Source organism: Herpailurus yagouaroundi, unplaced genomic scaffold, assembly GCF_014898765.1.
Source record: "Herpailurus yagouaroundi ecotype Mexico unplaced genomic scaffold, PumYag 163, whole genome shotgun sequence".
NCBI classification, from domain to species: Eukaryota; Metazoa; Chordata; class Mammalia; order Carnivora; family Felidae; genus Herpailurus; species Herpailurus yagouaroundi.
Window position 1 is genome coordinate 62,799,469 of NW_024412404.1, and position 20,871 is coordinate 62,820,339.

The window sequence follows — 20,871 nt, forward strand, 5'->3', positions numbered from 1 at the left end:
TATTTTATTTTATTTTATTTTATTTTATTTTATTTTATTTTATTTTAATTTTGTTTAATTTAATTTTATTATTAAATATAATAAATTAATAAAATTAATTCTATGAAAATGAACTTCTTGTCACCCTCTCTCTTGCTTTTGTATTTTTCCCCACTAAATTTAAATCCTTAATTACCCTAAACCAAAATCTGCACTAAGGTGAGAGCATGAACTTGAGAGAATGGAATAGGTGATATGTATAGGTTTTGTCATGTTTTATTTGAAAGAAATTTAACCTTGTACAATTTGTAATCAACATGACATCGAGTCAGGGGTTTGGTGATGCTCATTTCCTTCCCAAACACACTGCTGACTTTCCTTCTCATTCAGAGATTAGGAATCAAAAGGAACGTGCATTGATAATCAGTGTGTTTCTGCTATTGTAGTAAGTGCCATAATCTTGTACAAAATAATGCAGCTGGAAAAGATTGGGGTCACCCAAGTGAACCTTTGGCAAAGTTCTTTCTTTCTCTTAATCTCTTTCAGTCTCCAAATACAAATGGCATGATATCTTAGAACCATGGCCCATCAGTGTTGAATTTGATCAGTCTTCCTAGAGGTTAGGAATATGATTGGCTTTGTGTTACAGGAAAGCCTAGCTTAACGTGGCTTCACCAGATGAGCTTTACTTCTCCCTAACTCCATACACAACATCTAGCCCAGAGGAAGATTCCGGAACTCATGCACTTGTTCCCTGGTTTCCCCATGTCCTTGGCTCCGTTTGCCTTTCTGCTCTACATCCTTAGAGTCTGTCTCTTTGTCCTGTGGTCCTGAGGTGGCTCCTGCCCCTCCTGGCATCAGACCTGCATTCTAAACAGCAGAGAGGGGAAGGTGTGGCATAAACAGCCTCCTAGTTACTCTCCTTTTTAAAGAACTTTCTCACCCCCTACAAAGCGTCACGTGCTTTCATCTGAGTGGCCAGAACTATGTCACATGACCACCCTAGATGCAAGGGAGGCTGGAAAAGATTTTTATGTTTTTTCTAAGTTTGTTTATTTATTTGGAGGGTGGGAGAAGAGGCAGAGAGAGAGGGAGAGAGAATCCCAAGCAAGCTCCTCACCTCCAGCACAGAGCCCGATGTGGGGTCCCAGTCATGAACCGAGAGATCGTGACCTGAGCCGCAACCAAGAGTCACGCACTTAACTAACGGAGCCACCCAGGTGTGCCTGGAATAGATTTTTAGGTGGAGTTATTGATGCTTTCCACAAAATCAGGGTTGTTTCAGTGCAGGAGTAAGGGAGAAGTGTATATCGGATAGGTGATTAACATTCTCTTCCTCCTGCTTTTAACCTGAATTTCTGTTGCCTGACAGCTAAGAACGCCCCTAACTTACTCTGAGTTACTAAGTTCTACTTAATTAGGCCCCTGAGAGCTGTTCTCCCTTTTAGTTTGGGGGTCAGTCTCAGAGACTCCTGTCACTAGTACCTCCTTGGCTTTAAATCACCGGAGCCCTGCATGACACACAGATGTGATTCAGTCTTACTGTCTCTGCAGAAGTGGAGCGAAATGCTCAGCAGGTCCTTGCCTGTGACCCGCGGGAGGGGTTTCGGTTCCATATCCTTAGGAGTGCCTTTGTTTTGGCGCTTGGCAGCATGGTATTGGCATTGACCGTGATCCCTCTGCCGGCCTTTGTCCTGGAGTGGCCCCAGCAGGGGGCCAGGCCTGATCCCAAAGGAGTTTCTTTGCTTGGATGACTTGTTTGTGAAGAGCTGGGACTGTTCAGGACAAAAGAGCAGAGAGGTCGCAAGGCGAGCAGCGGCAGTTGCCAAAAGGCCGTGAGACTTTCTAAGGCTCCCAAGGCCCTTGTCTGGGCATCCCGGACCTCATCCGGATACTGTAGCTAACACGAAGGTTTTGACGGCGAGGTCCTTCCCTCCTGCCTTCCCTCCTCTGCCTTTTCCTCCTCCCTCCTGTAAGTTCGTAATGGGCTTTGGAGCCCCGACTGTACCCCTGAGGGCAGAGAGCAACAATACGTTCCTTTCAAAACTTAGAACCCGGTTGTAGCCACATTATGTAGATAAGATCAGATTCCTGAGATTCAAACCTGTAGTCTGAAACTGCTGACAACTCAAGATTCTGTGGGAAGGAACAAGGGCACGGTCTTCAAACCGTGGACCACGGGACTAAGGACTTGAGGAGGGTCTCGCTCTCCCCACCCCCACCCCCGTCACCCCACTGTACATTTCAGGAGGTCTTCATATTCCTGTTTTGTACAGGCCGCTTAAAGAGAAAGCAGGCCCGGGGCGCCTGGGTGGCGCAGTCGGTTGAGCGTCCGACTTCAGCCAGGTCACGATCTCGCGGTCCGGGAGTTCGAGCCCCGCGTCAGGCTCTGGGCTGATGGCTCAGAGCCTGGAGCCTGTTTCTGATTCTGTGTCTCCCTCTCTCTCTGCCCCTCCCCCGTTCATGCTCTGTCTCTCTCTGTCCCAAAAATAAATAAACGTTGGAAAAAAAAAAAAAGAGAAAGCAAGCCCATGTCCTACGCAGGTATCGGGAGTATGTGCTGCATGATGAGATGTGAGCAGCTCTCTGGTGGGGTGTTTTCAGAGCCGGGGGAGCAAGCAAACCAGGGTTCCCATTTTCTTACCTGCACCACGTTTGTTACCTTGGGAGAAAGACAGTTGTGCTCACAGCTGGAGGCGACAAGAGTGTTTTTCTCTTTGCAGTTGGAATAAACGTTAGGGGTCCTTTATTTTTCTCCTTTCAAAACGGTTGGCTGTGTTTTCGGGTATTGTCCTACGTTTGTAAAATTCCCGGCTAATTGATAGTCATTATTCTTCCAAAGAACAAAGAGGTGAAACTTTGGAGAGGAAGATACAGAAGATTATCCCGCTACCTTCCTCACTGTGCGAATCTGTGCTTTTTCTGTTTTGTTGAGAAAGCTCGTTTTGTTTTGAAGTGAGAACAGCCGTTTTAAAACTCTGGCCCAAAGACATTTGGTTCAGAACCCACAGAAGGATTCCTGACAGCCGGGGGCACTTCTCCGCTGGTTTTTGTTTGTCTGTGTTTTCTGTGTGGGTGGATCACATTAACTAGGAAGCCAGAAAACAGACACATCCTGCATCAGATCTTCTGAAGCAAATTACTAAAGCTAGTTATTGCCGTGTTCCTCTTCTGTCTTTCCGGTGCTTTGTGGCGGCTCTGCCTGTCATCTGGCGTTAGCTTTGTGAATAATGAGTTATTGATCATGAATAAGTTGTTGCCTCTCTGTCATTCTGTTCTCATTTCCTGGGTCACAAAAATAGAATGTAGTTAATAGACAACAATTTTGTCATTCCTTGATAATGAATACTTATACAACGTATAAATAGAGCAAGGAATGATCACTAGGTCTTACTCTGTTTTCTGCTTATCTACTGATAGCCCTCTGAGTTCTTTCCTCTCACCCCTTCCTCCACCTCAAGGTGGGTCATGCAAGGGACTCTTCTTGGTTCATTTCATAAAACACAGAGGTGAGACTCTAGAGGCCTCCCTTTCACTACAGAAAGATGCATCAGTGGGATTGCTGGAAAATACTAACCATTTTGGTGTTTGAAACATCTTGAGTGGAAGCAGAGAAACTAATACTTAAATTTTCACCAGAGGGATTCCTGCTAGAATTTTAAATATAATAGAGACTCATTAATTATACCTTCCAGATTTTGAAGCTGTGTTATTGGGGGCATACAGATACAGAATTGTAATCTCTCTCTTGTGGATTTATGGGCACAACCTGCTTTATTGCACTTTGCAGATACTGTGAGTTTTATAAATCGAAGGTTTGCGGCAACCCTGTGTTAGGCAAGTGTATTGGTGCCATTTTCCTAAAAGCATTTGCTCACTTCATATCTGTGTCACATTTTGTCAATTATTGCAATATTTCAAACTTTTCATTATTATTATATTTGTTATGGTGTTATAAATGGCTGAAACCCCAGATGATCATTAACATTTTTAACAATATTCAAAAAGAATTTTTTTTAATGTTTTTATTTGTTTTTGAGAGAGAGAGAGACAGAGCATGAGCAGGGGAGAGGCAGAGAGAGAGGGAGACACAGAATCCGAAGCAGGCTCCAGGCTCTGAGCTGTCAGCGCAGGGCCCGACGCGGGGCTTGAACTCACAGACCGTGAGATCATGACCTGAGCTGAAGTTGGACGCTTAACCAACTGAGCCACCCAGGTGCCCCAACAATATTTTTTAAATTAAGGTATGCACATTTATTTAAGGTATGACGCTGTCGCACATTTAACAGACGGCACTGTAGTGTAAACCTATTTTTCATATGCACTGGGAAACCAAAAACTTAGCTTTGAGTCTCTTTATTTTGTTTTATTTTATTTTATTGTGGTGGTCTGGAAACTGAGCCTGTAGTGTCTTTGAGGTGTGACTGTATCCCTTAATAAATATGAAAACATTCCCTTTATCTTTTGGTTAATATTTATTTGCATGGAATATCTACCTTGCCTCCCTCTTTTTTTTTTTTTTTTTTTTTTACTTTTAACCTTTCTGTGTCCTTATATTTAAGGTCTGTGTCTTGCATACAACACATAGCTATAGCTTTATTTCTTATAGTGTGAAAATCCTTTTAACTGAGTAGGTAGTTTATTTACATATGTTGTAATTGAGTAATATGTTGGGTGTATATTTACTGTCTTTTTGTTAACTTTCTCTTTTATCCATCTGTTTTATTATTATTTTTTAAGTTTATTTGTTTTGCAAGAGAGAGCGAGTGGGGGAGGGGCAGAGAGAGAGGGAGATAGGGAATCCCAAGCAGGCACTGCACTAACAGCATGGAGCCTGATGTGGGGCTTGAACTCATGAAACCATGAGATTGTGACCTGAACTGAAATCAAGAGTCATCTGCTTAACTGAGCCACCAGGCCCTCCTCTTTTACCCACCTGTTTATGTTCTTCAATTACATATATATTAGACCCCCTTATTATACCCTACAATCTCTAGTACGCCTTTCTATATTTTTGTCTCTGTGCTTATTTTCATGCTGAGCATCTTCCATTTCACTAATTCTGCCTTTTACTTTGTCTAATTTCAATTTAACCCATATAATGAATTCTTAATTTTGGATATTCTATTTTTAGTTTCAAAGTTTTAATTTGATTCTTTGCTATAGATTAATTTCTGTACTAAACTTTCCCATCTTACCTTCTGTTTCTCATCTTTCTATTTTTCATATTTCCATCTTTTTAATTTCTTCATTTTTTGTTTTAAAATATGATAATTATATTTATGTTGACATTTTTGCTAGCTAATTGCAATACATATTTTTTAGGTTTATTTACTTTAAGAGAGTGAGCGAGCGAGCACGAGCAGGGAAGGGGCCAGAGAGAATCTCAAACGGGCTCTGTGCTGTGGAGTGTACAGCCCGACATGGGCCTCGATCTCATGAACCGTGAGATCATGACCTGAGCTGAAATCAAGAGTTGGACGCTTAATCAACTGAGACACCCAGGTGTCCTGCTAATTGCAATATCTTGACTACCTGTGGTTCTGTTTCTGTTGTCGTCTTCCTTTTTTTTTTTTTTTTTTTTTTGATTTGGCCATGTGATCTGTTCTTTTGCTATGTTTAGTTAAGCTTTATTTTTTTTTTTCAACATTTTTTATTTATTTTTGGGACAGAGAGAAACAGAGCATGAACGGGGGAGGGGCAGAGAGAGAGGGAGACACAGAATCGGAAACACGCTCCAGGCTCCGAGCCATCAGCCCAGAGCCTGACGCGGGGCTCGAACCCACAGACCGCGAGATCGTGACTTGAGCTGAAGTCAGATGCTTAACCGACCGAGCTCCCCAGGTTCCCCTTGATCTTACTTTTTACCGAGTCTCACAATCTCTTTCAACGTTTATTTATTTTTTGGGACAGAGAGAGACAGAGCATGAATGGGGGAGGGGCAGAGAGAGAGGGAGACACAGAATCGGAAGCAGGCTCCAGGCTCCGAGCCATCAGCCCAGAGCCCGACGCGGGGCTCGAACTCCCGGACCGCGAGATCGTGACCTGGCTGAAGTCGGAGGCTCAACCGACTGCGCCACCCAGGCGCCCCATAGTTAAGCTTTATTTTAATGTAGCTCAGGATAATGTGCTCTTCTTCCAGACATGATTCCTCCTTTCACTCTGTAGGCAGAGACAGTGGGAATGACCTTGTACTCTACACATGCTGTACGGGGTCAAGGCTGTGTGTAGCCTTGGTAAATCCTCTGTCTCCATTTGCTTCTGGTTCTTCAGGGTTTTCGGGTGAGAGTCTGCTGGGTCATCTGGGACCCTGCCCCCTGGCATTTTCTAGGTCATTGTCATTCATTGTCTTTGGAGGCTAATAAAAACTCTACAGAGGTTTTCGGTGTGGTTTTTAGTCTTCTGCCCCATGCAGCTCTAGGAATTGACAGATGTCCTGTGGACGAGAATGACTACACGCCTGAAGCCTCCCCAAGTGTTTGTACTACTCTCTAAAACGTTGCCGTGTTGTTTGGTGGTGTTACCGCTAGCAGAAGTTCACGACTCTATACTTTTGTTTGCCATGCACCGTTTAAACAAACTCCTATTGAATAAAATCCTTTGCAAAACCGATACACCAGGTTGCAGTTTCCCATTTTAGACAGAATTTGTTGCTTTCCAATGGAACTCATTTAAATATAAGATTACCTCTAGGGTAATTAATTACCACTTAGTTTACAAAATTTCCCTTTGTACTCAAGTTTTCAGGTATGGTCTACTTTTAATTAGGCAGAAAACTAGTCTATGTTAAGAAAACATCTGCATGGCGACATTTTAAAATGCAGATGCATTGCTTTTTAGTAACACAGCAATTTGAAGTCACTGCTAATCAATGATTTATAGATGAAGCTTATTTATTATTAGTAACGTGTATTTGCATACATGTAGCCAATGTACGTCTTTATTATCCGTTTATTGAATATACTCCACCTCCTAAACATTTTTCCATTACCAGTTCTGTGATGCATGAATTTGTGTAGTGTCATCACTCTGAAATAAAGTAATTTTGAATTTACTATCATAATGCCGTTTGCAAATGGTTACGAGATCGGGTTAAATTCAGGAAATTAAATTTATGTTAATCATGGGACAGTGTGGGTTTATAAAACACTGGCAGGAAACACGCCAACATATTACTGGTGTCCTCTCTGTAGGGTAGAATTAAAGCGGAATTTCTCTCTTCCTCCTTCCTCTGTTCCTTCCTCTCTCTTTCTCTCCGTCCCTCCCTATCCGTGCATTTCTGTGTGTTTCAGATTGAGAAGATGGCTTACGTTACACTGAAAAAAAAGCGATAAACGGTGTGGTTAAAAACCAGCTCGCTCAGCGTGGAGACTTGCCTCTCTAGCTGGGTCTTGCAGACGAACCCCGTTTCCGAACTGCCTCCTGTGTTCCCCGGGTGTGGAGGACGTTCCTCCCGTTCTCCCCTGCCGCTCAGGCAGCACCCGTCGAGGCTGTAGGGGCAGGAGCGGACCATGGGGAGGCCCGGTCTGCCAGGCCCCACAGACTTGTGTGTGCTCCTTTGCAGACTGTACGAAGACAAAGGAGAGGCCGACTTCATGGAGTCCCTGCTTCAGCTCTTCCGATCCATCAGCGACATGATGAGGGGCGAGTCGGACCAGACCGTCCGGGTGAAGGTAGGCCCTCGTGTGCAGGAGGACCGGCCGTCCTCAGGGGGCACCGTTAGCCGCAGGGCCCCCCCGGGTGGGGCGAGAGCCGGCGCCTGTCCCTCCTGCAGAGCGTGAACGGGAGTAAAGGCCCAGGGGTGGCATCTGTCGTGCGCATAATCCTGCTCCCTGGGCGTTAACATTCTTTTTTTTTTCCTTCTTCTTTCGAGGCTGTTAAATACTGCCATTGCTCTCTCTCTGCCCCTCGGCAAGGAGATGTTCTCAGTTTCCTTTATGGGAATATGAGGATGTTGAAGAGAGTCATGTTTGCGTGTCACTTGCCAGGATATCTTGGGGGCCAGGAAGAGGTTGTAGATGTCCCAGGCCTCAGTCGGACCGCAAGCCTTGCTGTGGGAATGGGGATACGTCTTCGCCCTACAGCGTGTGTTTTGCTTGCGTAGAAGAGTGAGGAATCCAGCGGTCCCAGGTCCCAGGGGCCTCACCGACCACCTTTAATTACTTGTTCTCGCCTTGTTGCCCTTTGGAAGAAAGATGCCTTCACCTCTGGTCTGTGGGACGCTTCTGGTGTGGAGGTGCCGGGAGGCAGAGCACAGGGAGGGTCCGTGGAGGAGCCTCAGGGCCCGCACACTCTTGGGCTCCCCTGTTCTGGCAGTTTCCGTGGGGCTGACCTACTGCAGAAGGAGGTGCGGTTTGCAGTTTGCTGCCCAGGCCGATTCCTTCAGAGAACAAGAATCTTCTGGTTTAACTCGTGTTTTAGAAAGTGACTTACCTACTTTGAAGTCTGCCATTGAGCCCGGAACAAAGGCGTGTGTGCGTCAGATGTGTGTCACGGGTGCTGTGACCACGGGCACCGGCGCAGCTCGACGTGGATAGAGCCGCAGTGGCCCTGTGATCTCCGACGGGGTGCAGCTCTCTGGCCGCGCCGTTGGATCCTTCCATGTAATTTCTTGATCTTTATGTGAATTTGGCATAAAGAGACTAGTGATCTATAGAGAAAGCGACGTGGTGGGTATTTTGAAGTTTTCGGGGAACTATTTTGGCAACTTGATCTTGCCTAAAGCTTCCTTATTGTTCCAGGGTTAAAATTAGCCATGCGTTCAGTACATTTACTACCACATCCTGTGGCATTTCAGAAAAACAGGTGCGGCTGGCGTAAGAATAGATAAAAATTGCAGAAGTTTGAGCCCAGAAGTCATTTTAGATTCCTAAATGTACTCTTACATTATTAAATTTGACTGGGCTTGACTTTTGTCTGCCCACCTCCCTCTATGTCAAGTTATTTAGTGACTGGAGTCTTGCAAGACCTTCCTCTGGTGGTGGGTGTTTTATTTTAAGACGGGAGCGAAGTCAGTGACGTTCACGCATGGATTCCGCCTTTCCATCTGCGCGACCGGCGACCGAGCTTTATTTGCAGCGTTGACTCCCTCACTGCTAATTTTGTACCTTGTGTTTTTGCACATTAGGTGCTCTCTCTGCATGTGAGATTTAAAGACTTCCATCCCAGGACCCTGGTTTTTGCATCGTTCTGGCTCTTTAGGTCTTGCTCTGTGGAAATGGAAACGCACTTGTGAATCACGTTCTGTAGAGAGGATGTGAAGAAGACTGTGGCGTTTCGTCAGGGTTACGTGTTGTCTCCCAAAGGGTGGCCCTTGGTGGCCGTTTCGATTTTTGAGATGATCTGGGTGCCCTCATCTATGACTGGGAAGACCACATGTTCTCGTGCCTTCCTGGCATCGTGGGCGGTAAGCTGATGGGGTTGGAGGCTGGGGTGGGGGGGGCGGGCTGCTTCGTCCGCTGGAGCCTGCACCCTGCAGTCACCTTCTCAGAGCTACAGCTGCCCCCCCTCCCCCATCCACCTTGCAGATTGTAGACTCAGCCCCAGCATTTATGCCTCAAGGAAGACAGTGTCAAGAAGACTTTGGGGAGGGGCACGCCTGAGTGGCTCAGGTGGTTAAGCGTCCGACTTCGGCTCAGGTCGTGATCTCACAGTCTGTGGGTTCGAGCCCCGCGTCGGGCTCTGTGTGGACGGCTCAGAGCCTGGAGACTGCTTCGGATTCTGTGTCTCCTTCTCTCTCTGCCCCTCTCCTGCTCGCGCTCTGCCTCTCTCTCTCTCTCTCTCTCTCAAAAATAAATAAACATTAAAAAAATTAAAAAAGAAAATAGGAGTTTGGGGAAATAAGTAGCTGCCGTATAAATGTGGCATCAGATGTTGTCAACATTCCTGGCTTCCATTTGACTCCGTGACAGACTTTTTACTAGGGGCGTTTCACGTACGCAAGCACACACACAAATTCGAGAATGCTTGGGTATGTTTTGTGTAGTGGGAGAGGCCACTACAGTCAACGTGTGGACTGAACGTTATTCACTTCTCTGCCAGGTGGCCTGGGTTGCCCCCACTTCTAGGTCCTGCTCTGGGGCACCCATGTGTTTCTGAAGACAGACTCACCTTTGTGCTGCTTTGCTGTCCTTCAGTTAATGCCCCGAACCTTAGGGCTGCTCCCAGGTCCTGAAAAAATTTTTATTATGGTAGTTAACATACCGATGTATGACCTTAACAACTTATTTATTTATTTAGAGAGAGCACGCGTGAGTGCACGAGTGGGGAAGGGGAGGGGCAGAGAGAGGGAGAGAGAATCTCTTCTTCTTCTTTTTTTTTTTTTAAAGTTTACTTATTTGAGAGAGCGAGCACGTGGGAGGGGCAGAGAGAGAGAGAGAGAGAGAGAGAGAATCCCAAACAGGCCGTGCACTGTCAGCACAGAGCCCGACACGGGGCTTGAACCCACCAACCACGAGATCACGACCCGAGCCGAAACCGAGAGTCGGAGGCTTAACCGACTGAGCCACCCAGGTGCCCCCAGAATCTCAAGCAGTCGCTGCCCCGGGCGAAGATCCCGAGGTAGGACTCACGTCTCCCAACCCTGAGATCGTGACCTGAGCCAAAGTTAAGAGTCAGGTGCTTAACCACCTGGGCCACCAGGCGCCCGCCATCTTAACCGCTGTCAAGGGTTCGGCCGTGTGGCACTAAGTGCGTTCACACGGTGGTGCACCCACTGCCACCGTCCGTCTCCAGGACTTCATTCTTCTCCCCACAGAGGAGCTCTGTCCCCGGTAAAGCGTGACTCTTGTTCTTGCCCTGCCCCAGCTCCTGGCACCCACCATCCTGTGTTCTGTCTCTAGAAACGTTTCTATTCCAAGTTCCCCACGCACGTGGAATCACACAGCATTCGTCCCTCCGTGACCGGCTTGTTTCGCCCGGGGAACGTCTTCGGGGTTCATCCTCGGTGTAGCGGCTGTCGGAATTTCCTTCCTTTCTGAGGCGGAACGGTATTCTCTTGACTGTGTGTCCGTTTTTGTTTATTTACGCGTCTACCCGTGGACGCTTGGGTTGTTTACACCTTTGGGCCATGGCGAATAACGCTCTGAACGTCAGTTTACAAACAACTGTTCAAGTCTCCGCTCTCCCTTGTTTTGGGTACGTATCGCATGTGGAAATGCCCTGTCGTATGGTAATACTGTGTTTAACTTTCTGAGGAATTACCGTATGCTTTTCCATAGCAACTGTACCATTTTACTAAAAAAAAAAAAAAAAAAAAAATTGACATTTGAAATTCCTCAGTGAATTTACCTTGCCAGCTAGTTCTGGGACCCTCTCAAGCTTGCGGCTCGTCCTCACCCCCCTGCCACCACCTCTGTGCGGCAAGTGGCGCCAGTCTGTCTGCTCTGCTGTGAACCCGCCAGGACCTGTCTGGCATCACCTTTCCTTTCTCGCTTGCCGTTCCTGCTACCTGAAAGTAACCTACCTGTGCAGGTCTCCCCGCCCCGCCCCTGCCGCTGGGCTTCGGATCAGTCCCTTACCCTTCCTCTCAGTCTAGAATGTTCTGCGTGTATATCAGATGGCCCCTTTCACCTCGTCTATAATCATGGCCAGACATTCTCAACACTCAGCAGGTGCTGGTGGGATCCTTGTCTGCCATCATGCTGCCCTCTTTTTTCTGTCCCACGAGAGGGTCCTTGTGTCCATTGCCAGTGCCCTCCGGTTCTGCTCTCTGCTCTCCCCTGTGCAATCGTGGTCTGCCTCTCTCCCGAGTATGACCCAGTGGCCCTCAGATGCAGCCTCTCCTAGCCCGACACGGCCATGCTCTTCCACGGCCTTGTCTTCCCTTTGCCCACCTTTGCTCTGGTAGCACAGATCTGTGTTCGTTCACGTCCTCAGCTTTTCTTGATAAATTTGTGCAGAAAGCGTCTTAACTCCCTACACCCTCAGTGCGGCACCTGCCCTGTCTTGTTTCCTGACTGTATTTCAGTGTTTTCCTGAAACTCACATCTGGCGACAGCCTTCTTTTTCTCAGAAAGCCGTGATGCTTTCCAGCTGCCCGGAGAAATGGGTCAGCTTCCGGTTCCCGCCATTCAGAAATCTCCATAGCCGATCCCGCCAGCCCTCCTAGCCTTTAATTCTTAGAGACACAAGTAGAGTCCCTCCCCTAGAGAACATCAAACATCTGGACGTTGGGAAATCTCCCCGCATTAATTCCAGTGGTTGATGGAATCTGGAGCTCCACGTGCTGGAATTACAACAGCCGACATTCATTGATCGCTTTCTGTTCTAAGTGCTTGACATGGATCCTCTTATTAGATGTCTATGGTTATACTATTAAATAGGTACTACCATTGGTTTCAGGTTTCAGAGACGGTAACTAACTTGCCCAAGGCCACATGGCTCATGTGAGGCACAGTGATGACTTAAGTCTGGCTTGCCTAGTTCCAAGAGCCACACTTCTCTTTTTTTGCCATTAAAAAAAATTTTTTTAATGTTTATTTATTTTTCAGAGAGAGAGAGAGAGAGAGAATGAGAGAGAACACGAGCAGGGGAGAGGCAGAGAGAGAGGGAGACACAGAATCCAAAGCAGGCTCCAGGCTCCGAGCCATTAGCACAGAGCCCGATGCAGGGCTCGAACCCACAAACCGTTAGATCATGACCGGAGCCAAAGTTGGATGCTCAACCGACTGAGCCACCCAGGCGCCCCCCTTTTTTTTTTTTTTTATGTTTGTTTAATTTTGAGAGTGGGGGGTGGGGCAGAGAGATGGAGACAGAGGCTCCGGCGTGGGCTCTGCACTGACAGCAGAGAGAACCTGACGCGGGGCTTGAACTCATGAACCGTGAGATCATGACCTGAGCCAAAGTCGGATGCTCAACGGACCGAGCCACCCAGGTGCCCCTCAAGAGCCATACTTTTCTATTCAGCTCCCCAGGGGGACACTGCTAAGCACCGGCCATCCAGTGATTTTCAGAAACAGGGCCCATACCTGCCATCCTCAGCAGTAGACAACAGCTCTGGGTCCGAGGCTTTGAGACTGTAAAGGCATAAACAGCATTTCTGGTGGGCCTTTCCATCCAAGTGGACATATTCTATGGTCACTCGTGAAGCAATTAAAAATACTTTGACTGCATGCCCCCACATGGGTGTGTCTGCAGGGGAGTAAAGGGAGTTTGATGGGGCTGGTCACGAAGGCTTCTTGGAGGACCAAATCTCGGGCTTGGACCCCCTTTGTTGGCAGTAGGTGGTCCTCTTTCTCGACCCCTCGTGGATTGCGGTGCTGGACTTGGGGCGGTGGGGCAGGAATTGCTGCCTTCCCTGAATTCCACAAATATTACTAACATATTAGCTGTGTGGGATGATCCTAGAAAAGAATATCCTGCCTCCTCAGCATAGTCTGCTTGTGTGTCTGTGGCTGTGAATTCCAGAACTTTGTCTAGAGGGGAACTTTGACTGTGATCCACAGTAAGAAATAGATTTTGGGGGTATGTGTCTCTGAAGCTGGAAAATGTTTCATGAAAAGGTTCTTACCCTTATCCTATGTGCTTCCCTCTGGCATTTTCTATTCTTGTCTGGTACCCTTTAGTCTGTTCTGAATTAATGTGTCTCTCTAAAAAAACCCACAAATACACAAAAACCAAATTGCTCGTTGACAAGCACTCAATTCTTTTCCTGAATGGCTCGCACGTCTCACCCCACATTTGAAAAATGCTGCTTCTCACCATTCTTGAGGTTTCTTCTGGTGTTCCTTCTCTTCGGTTTAGCATGAGAATATGATTCGTTTTCTGTGTGTCTCCCGTTGTCTCACAAAGCTGGAGGCCCCCGCGGCTCAGCGACTTTGCCTCACGGTGTGTGGTTTGGAGGGGGGTGAAGAGTAATTGAATTTGAGGCCCCCAAGCTGAAGTTGGCTCACGGATGTGGGGGGGCTTTGTCTTCCTTCCCGGGGCTCCCCCTGGGTACAGGCTTCCTTTTAACCATTCACAGTGTCGTTTCTGTCTGGCCGCTTCTGGAAGGGATTGTGTTGGGAATAAGTTGCGCCGTGATAGCGGTAAATGCCATTTTGGGTGAGTTTTGTCGTCTGAGAAGCTGTTTCATTTCCTTAAAAACCATATCCTGGCTTGAAATGAGCCGTACTCACTTGCCGTATGGCTTATCCAAAATTCTTCCTTATCAGAAGATTTTGTTGCTTTTTGTCCATTTCTTTAGTTTTAATGTTGATTTATTTATTGAGAGAAAGAGAGAGAGAGAGAGAGCATGAGCAGAGGGAGGGGCAGAGAGAGAGAGAGAATCCCAAGCAGGCCCCACACTGTCAGCACAGAGCCCGACATGGGGCTCGATCTCACAAACTGCAAGGTCATGACTTGAGCCTAAATCAAGAGCTGGACACTTAACTGACTGAACCACATGGGTGCTCTGCTTTTTTTCTGTTTCTAAGCTCGCATCTGGGGTCCACACTGCCTGCCACAGATTTGGAAGTTTAGGAAAACAATCACACGGTATTAGCGATGGTGACAAATAAGGATCCGAAGTCATAGGGCTCCCTTGCGGGTGAGGAGACAAGGCTCACAGGTGACTCTCGACCTACCGGGGGCCTCGTTTACAGAAATAGCTGCTGCCCGCTCCGCCCCTGCTTCCGGAGCCCTCCTATTTTGTGCTTCTTGTGCTGTGTTTGAGATTGCGGAAGGATGTGAAGTCTTAACGGTTCTCTTAAGCCATGTGGGTGTTTATTGTGTCCTTGGCCTCAGTTATAAATGTAACTGTGATCTTGGTAGAAAAATGGAACATGCCAAAACGTTGATTAAGAAAAATAAGACTCGTTTATCATTCGCCTCCCATAGATTAATTACACTGTTCGTGGTTTTGTTTTTATGATGGCGCGCTTTTTCTCCGTGGCATCATCAGATATATATGAGGGTATGTGGTATATATGATCTGTATATACGTGTATATTCATGTGTATGTATATATACGTGTATATACATGTACTTTTACAACTTTTATTTTTTTCCATGTATATTTCCCTGTATCCTGTAGTGTTTTTCAAGAACATATATATTTTTTTTAAATATAATTTATTGTCAAATTGGCTAACATGCAGTGTGCACAGTGTGCTCGTGACCTCACGGTTACGTCATAACTTAAGGACTCGGTTTTCTGTGTTTGGGAACTGAGATTGATCCTAGCTCTCGTCTCCAATTACGGTGGTTTAGGAAGCCTCTGTGGCCGGCGCTCTCTGGGCCGCAAAGCCCTTGTTCCCCCTGGTTTGCTGGGAGGCAGCCAGATTTCCACATGCTGCCGAGTCCTGTGAAAGCCGTCCCCAGAGCCGTGCGGACGCGCCCCCAGATTACGAGTGTGTGCGCCTCTGGTCTGCATGGTTGTGTTCAGTGCGATTCCACCTTACTGCCCACCTGGTGGGGCCCAGCCTCTCAAGTTCAGAGTTGTGTGGCTGAAGAGCCATTCCGTCCTGAGAAGCCATCTGCTCCCGTGGCGTCTCTTGGTCCGGGGTTAGTGGCTGCGTCAGGCAAGGAGGTGAGAGCTGTGTCGTCCTCCTCCTTTGCCCTGGGTGGTTCTGGGTCCCGAGGGAACCAGCCAGGGAGATGAGGCTGGAGATGGGGCACCAACAACAAACAGTTAAACGGTTTCTTGCTCTGTTTTGAGGTTGAGGGGCGGTCGCGGATCGTGTTGACTAATCCCATCGATGCATGTTAGGGCTTCGCTTGTCTGTCTCTCATCACCCATGTGGACACGGAGGGGGTGGTTTGAATGGCCACCTTCCAGGTCATGTTGGGGGAAACCCTGTTGAACCAGAACACCCGCCGCTGAGGGTCTGAGGCTCAGGAGAAGCCGGCACGAAGGGAAGAGCCGCACCTGATTGAGAATCTGTGACAGGCCAGGACTTCCGGAGTGTTCTCCTGCTGACCTGAGAGGAGAGGGAGGGCCCAGACGCAGGAGCTGCGGGGACAAGCCACGGCTGGAAGCGGCGTCAGCCTCCTAGGGCTGATGTACCAACGTGCTGCGAACGTGGCCTCTTAATGAGAACCTTATTCTCTCAAAGCTCTTCCTGGTGCTTGTCTGAGTCTGGGCAGCTGTCACGGAGTATTCTAGACTGGTTTCCCCCTGACGGGGTGGAGAGAAGATTTCTCTCCGGTGATTCTTATCAGGGCACTAATCCCGTCACGGGGCTCTACCCTTGTGGCCACATCTCATCTTAACCACCTCCCCGAAGTCCCAGCTCCTGATACCATTGCACTGGGGTGCAGGGTTTCGACATATGAATGTGGGGCAGGGCGGGGGGACACAAACACTCAGACATAACAGTGCTCTAAGAGAGAGTCTGAGGTGTCCCTTCTCCCAGCTCTTCGGTGGCTGGCAGTCGTTGTCGGTCCCTGGCTCGCAGACCCATCACCCCCGTCTCTTGTTTTCCTCTTCACACCATGTTCCCCTACGTGTCTGAGGTTTTGAGTCCCTTTTCTTCTTCTAGGGACACCAGGCCTCTTGAATTTACGGCCTACCCTATTTCTGCCTGACCTTGTGTTAACTTGAGTCTGTCTGCAAAGACTATTTCTAAGATAAGGTCACTTTCACAGGTACTAGGGGTGAAGATTGGAACAGATCTTCTTCTGGGACACAGTTCAACCTACAGTGGCAGTCCGTGTGGACTCCACGTGGGTGAGGAAGAGCCGGGGCGGGGCGGCGGGGTGGGGCAGGGCACCCGGCGTCAGGAGCCCAGACCTCAGTGTGCGCACACAGATCACCTGGAGGTCTTGTTAAAAGGCAGATTCTCACTCGGTAATTCTGGGGAGGGGACCCAAGACTTCTCATGTCTAATCGGTGCCCGCTTAATGCTGATGGTCTTGATCCCTGGGTTAACACTTGGAATGGGAAGTGGCCGGGGCTCACCTAGTGTAGAGAACGTTCTGGCTGCTGTGTCAGCACCAGCAGGAGGGAGGAGGGCATGGGGGTCCAGGCTCGGGCAGGTTTCTCTTCAGGGCTGGCTCCACCCGGGCTCCCAGCCCCCAGGTGCCTGATGTTCTGGGCTATTCTGATTTCCCAAGTTTTCCTGATAACGCAGAAGACGAGACACTTGGAAGTGAAGTCGTGACTCACATCAACAAAGAAGAAACAGCCAAAACAGAACCACAGGAAGGTGAAGAAAATATTTTATGACTTGCGCTTAGTAAGCCTTTAGCTCCGAGTGCTTCCGATTTCCTCACACAGCTTTCTGGCCTGTGGTTTCCAGACTCTGCAGAGAGTTCCGCAGTCTGGGTGAGGGACTTGCACGTATCAGACCCCACGCTTGCAGCTTCTACCAGACTGATAGTTTGGAGAGCAGTTGCCCAGCCCTGGGTTTCTGGATCTCTCTTCTGGCCACGATGCCTTTCAGGGGGGCTCCACAGTCCTCTTGGCTGCTGCCCCAGGATGCTTGAGGTACTACCCATGTGCTCAAGACGTGAAATGAAGCTGCCTGTCTGGATAGGCTTGCTGCCTTGACCGCCTCCCCCCGCCCACCGGAACCTTACAGCCCGCCGCGGCAGTGGCAGAAATGAAAGTCCTTGATGTCACCGTTCTCCTCCAGGAAACCAACCGTCTGTGTTGGTTTTCCACCAGTTAGGGTGCTTGGGCATGAGCATTTTTATGGTCCATCATAGATACCATTTGGTTTACTGCTTCTTTATCATTCTATCACAAGCACCTTTCCATATCAGTGAGCAGTCATAATTGTAATTGTGATGGCTGTGTGCCCGTTCAGAACGTGCCCCTGAATTGATGTGCATTCATTTACTTAATCAAGTGATTTTTCATCATATTAATTTTTTCCATTGTTGAATATTACGAGTTTGCCTTTAGCATTTTCAGCCTGCAGTGAATGATTTCATTGATTAGTTGGTGGCATTTGTCTTTTTACAATTTCGTGGTAGGTTTCCTTCGTGCAGATTATCCCCATGTTCGTACCTGGGTCAGAAGACAAGGCTTTAATTTGGGATTGCAGAGGAGCGCCTGGGTGGCTCAGTCGATTAAGCGTCCGGCTTCAGCTCAGGTCGTGATCTCACGATTCGTGTGTTCAAGCCCGGCATCTGGCTCTGTGCTGACAGCTTGGAGCCTGGAGCCTGCTTCGGATTCTGTGTCTCCCTCTCTCTCAGCTCCTCCTCCGCTCACACTCTCCCTCTCTCTATCAAAAATAAATAAACCTTAAAAAAATTTAATTTTGGATTGCAGAATTCCAGGTGTTTCCCAGCCATCTCCGCCGTCCTGCCCTCTGTCATGATGCTCACTGGGGGAAAGAACTCCTTTGAATTTGTGGCTCTCGTGATTTCCTTCTCTCTGCCCCTGACCTTGGCCTTCAAACGTCTCTCCCCTGAGCTCCCCTCCCACGTGTGTGCCCTCTGCCTCTGGTCCCCCCACCCTCCACCAGTGGGCAAGGTGTCATCCAGCCTCCTCCCTCCATCACGGTTGGGGTTTATTCAGTGTTCCTAGGAGCGTGAGCAGGCCTCATACACAGGTTTATGGCTTGCACCTCATCCTTCATTTATTTGGTCATTCATTTTTATTATTTATTTGTTTATTCACTTATTTTAGAGAGAGTGTGTGAGTGGGGTAAGGGACAGAGAGAGAGAATCTTTAAAAAAATTTTTTTTAATGTTTATTTATTTTTGAGAGAGAGAGAGGGAGAGAGTGAGTGAGTGAGGGGCAGAGAGAGGGAGACACAGAATCCGAAGCAGGCTCCAGGCTCTAAGCTGTCAGCACGGAGGCCAACGTGGGGCTCGAACTCTTGAACCTTGAGATCGTGACCTGAGCTGAAGTCAGATGCTTAACCGACTGAGCCACCCAGGCGCCCCGAGAGAGAAACGATCTTTAGTAGGCTCCATAGTCAGTGTGGAGCCTGACGCGGGACCTAATCCCACAACCCTGGGATCATGACCTGAGCTGAAATCAAGAGCCAGACAGACGCTCAACCAAGGGAACCACCCAGGCACCCCAGGGTCATTTACTTTTAAAATGCGTTGAATATGTTCATTCTGTGTGCCAGGCATTGGGTACAAATAACATCGAAGTGGCTTTAATTCTCATGGTGATTGCATTTAAGAGGGAGCTGGAAATTAACCCAATAACTAAACCCATCCATATATAGTTATAGATTATAATACTTGATTTAAAGCACATCAAAGACCTAATTCCCTAATTTAAAATTTTTTTTTTCAACATTTGTTTATTTTTGGGACAGAGAGAGACAGAGCATGAACGGGGGAGGGGCAGAGAGAGAGGGAGACACAGAATCGGAAACAGGCTCCAGGCTCCGAGCCGTCAGCCCAGAGCCCGACGCGGGGCTCGAACTCACGGACCGCGAGATCGCGACCTGGCTGAAGTCGGACGCTTAACCGACGGCGCCACCCAGGCGCCCCAAATTCCCTAATTTTAGATCATAATGAGTCCTTTTAAGGAAACGTAAGGGATAGGATGACCAGGTATATCGGGGGTGTGGGGGATTGGAAGTAGTTTGGGGGTTCAAGGAAGGTTCCAAGGAAGAGCTGGTTAAAGGAGGTGGGAGAGTTCCAGGTCGAGGCAGCAGACAGGAAGGTATGTGTTGCTCTCATGAAATTCAAGATGATCCGTGGCCGTGGCTGGACAGAGCGGCAAGGAGAAGGTCAGGACTGCAGGGAGAGAATGGAAGGGTGCACCTGGACGCCTGTGCACCTCTTAAGGATCCAGAAGGCCGCACGGTCAAGTTATTTGGGAAGGGCCCGGTCAGGTCAGACTTGGCTTTTCAGTGGGTCACTTGGGCTGCTGCCTGCAGGATAAATTAGAGCAGCTGAGAGAGGAGATAGTGGGGTGAAAGGCTGTCATGGAATCCAGGTGACAGACCGCGGTGCTGGGGCCCGAGCACAGTTCTCCAGCTAGGCACTATGGACGGCATTCGGGGCCGAAAACTCTCGGTCCCGGGTGGCTGTCTTGTGCAATGTAAGACGTGTAGCAGCATCCCCAGCATCTACGCACGGGATACCTGCCCTAGCGTGGACAACCAGCCACGTCTCCAGCCAGCTCCTGGGGTTGGGAGGGCAAAGTTACCCCTGGGTGAGAACCGTGTGGCTGCAGTCCTGGTGAAGAGGTTGGAGTAGCAAATGGAGACGTGCCAGTACAGTCTGCAGGCTGTGGTGGGAGACCTGATGATGTGCGAGGTGAGGACGAGGAAGGGAGGTGTCATCGTCGCCTACCAGATCTTTGGCCCAAGCCCATGCGTGATGGAGAAGCGTGAAGCAGCAGGTGGAGGCTGTGGAATGTGTGGGCTTTGGGGGCGGGGTTCTCCCGAGGCCCTGCTGGGAAGTTACCGCTTTCCGGGAATTGCTGTGTTTGTGACTCTGCTCCCTCCGTCATGGGAAGCCTGGCTCTGTGCAGCCGTCGTGTGCTGATACGTCCTCATTTACAACCTGTGGCGTGTTCTGGGTGTCCTCTGCATGTGCGTCCTCCTGTTCTTTCTGGCTGCACTGCGGTCTTTCAGGTCTGGCTTCTCCTATCCTTTCCTCCTCTTTGGACAGCATCCTGCTTCTACCCATCGTCCGGTGTCTGCTTAGCGGTGCTATTGGTCCTTCGGCTGTGGGCATTTGGGCAGATGCAGGGCTCGTCGCTGCCGGATGCTTGGTTCCGTAACACCGTGGATGGAAATTCCGAGCCCAGACTCCCATATGGTTTGGAGAGAATTCATCTGCTGCTTCTGTCCAGCCGGATCGTGGAGCGTGAAATAACCCTAATCCCTCGTATGCGTGTGGCGCTCTTACGTGTCAAATCCTTTGGATACACGCCGTCTCTCTGATCCTCCTCGCAGACACCGTGGTGTCCATTAGAAGTAATCTTGGAAAGGCTCTCTAAAGGGATGGGCGGAGAACATAATCATGTAGAAAGTCCGCATTTTGATGGCT

General features: G+C 48.5%; 1 protein-coding gene across 1 annotated transcript in view; it reads left to right on the forward strand.

The window, feature by feature from the left end:
- The window catches only part of DOCK1 (dedicator of cytokinesis 1), a 473,828-nt gene that overhangs the window by 74,580 nt on the left and 378,377 nt on the right, over positions 1-20,871 (forward strand). Inside the window, exon 24 of the mRNA XM_040486934.1 lies at positions 7,544-7,652. Within this exon, the coding sequence (XP_040342868.1) occupies positions 7,544-7,652 (109 nt within the window). The remainder of the gene's footprint in view (positions 1-7,543; positions 7,653-20,871) is intronic.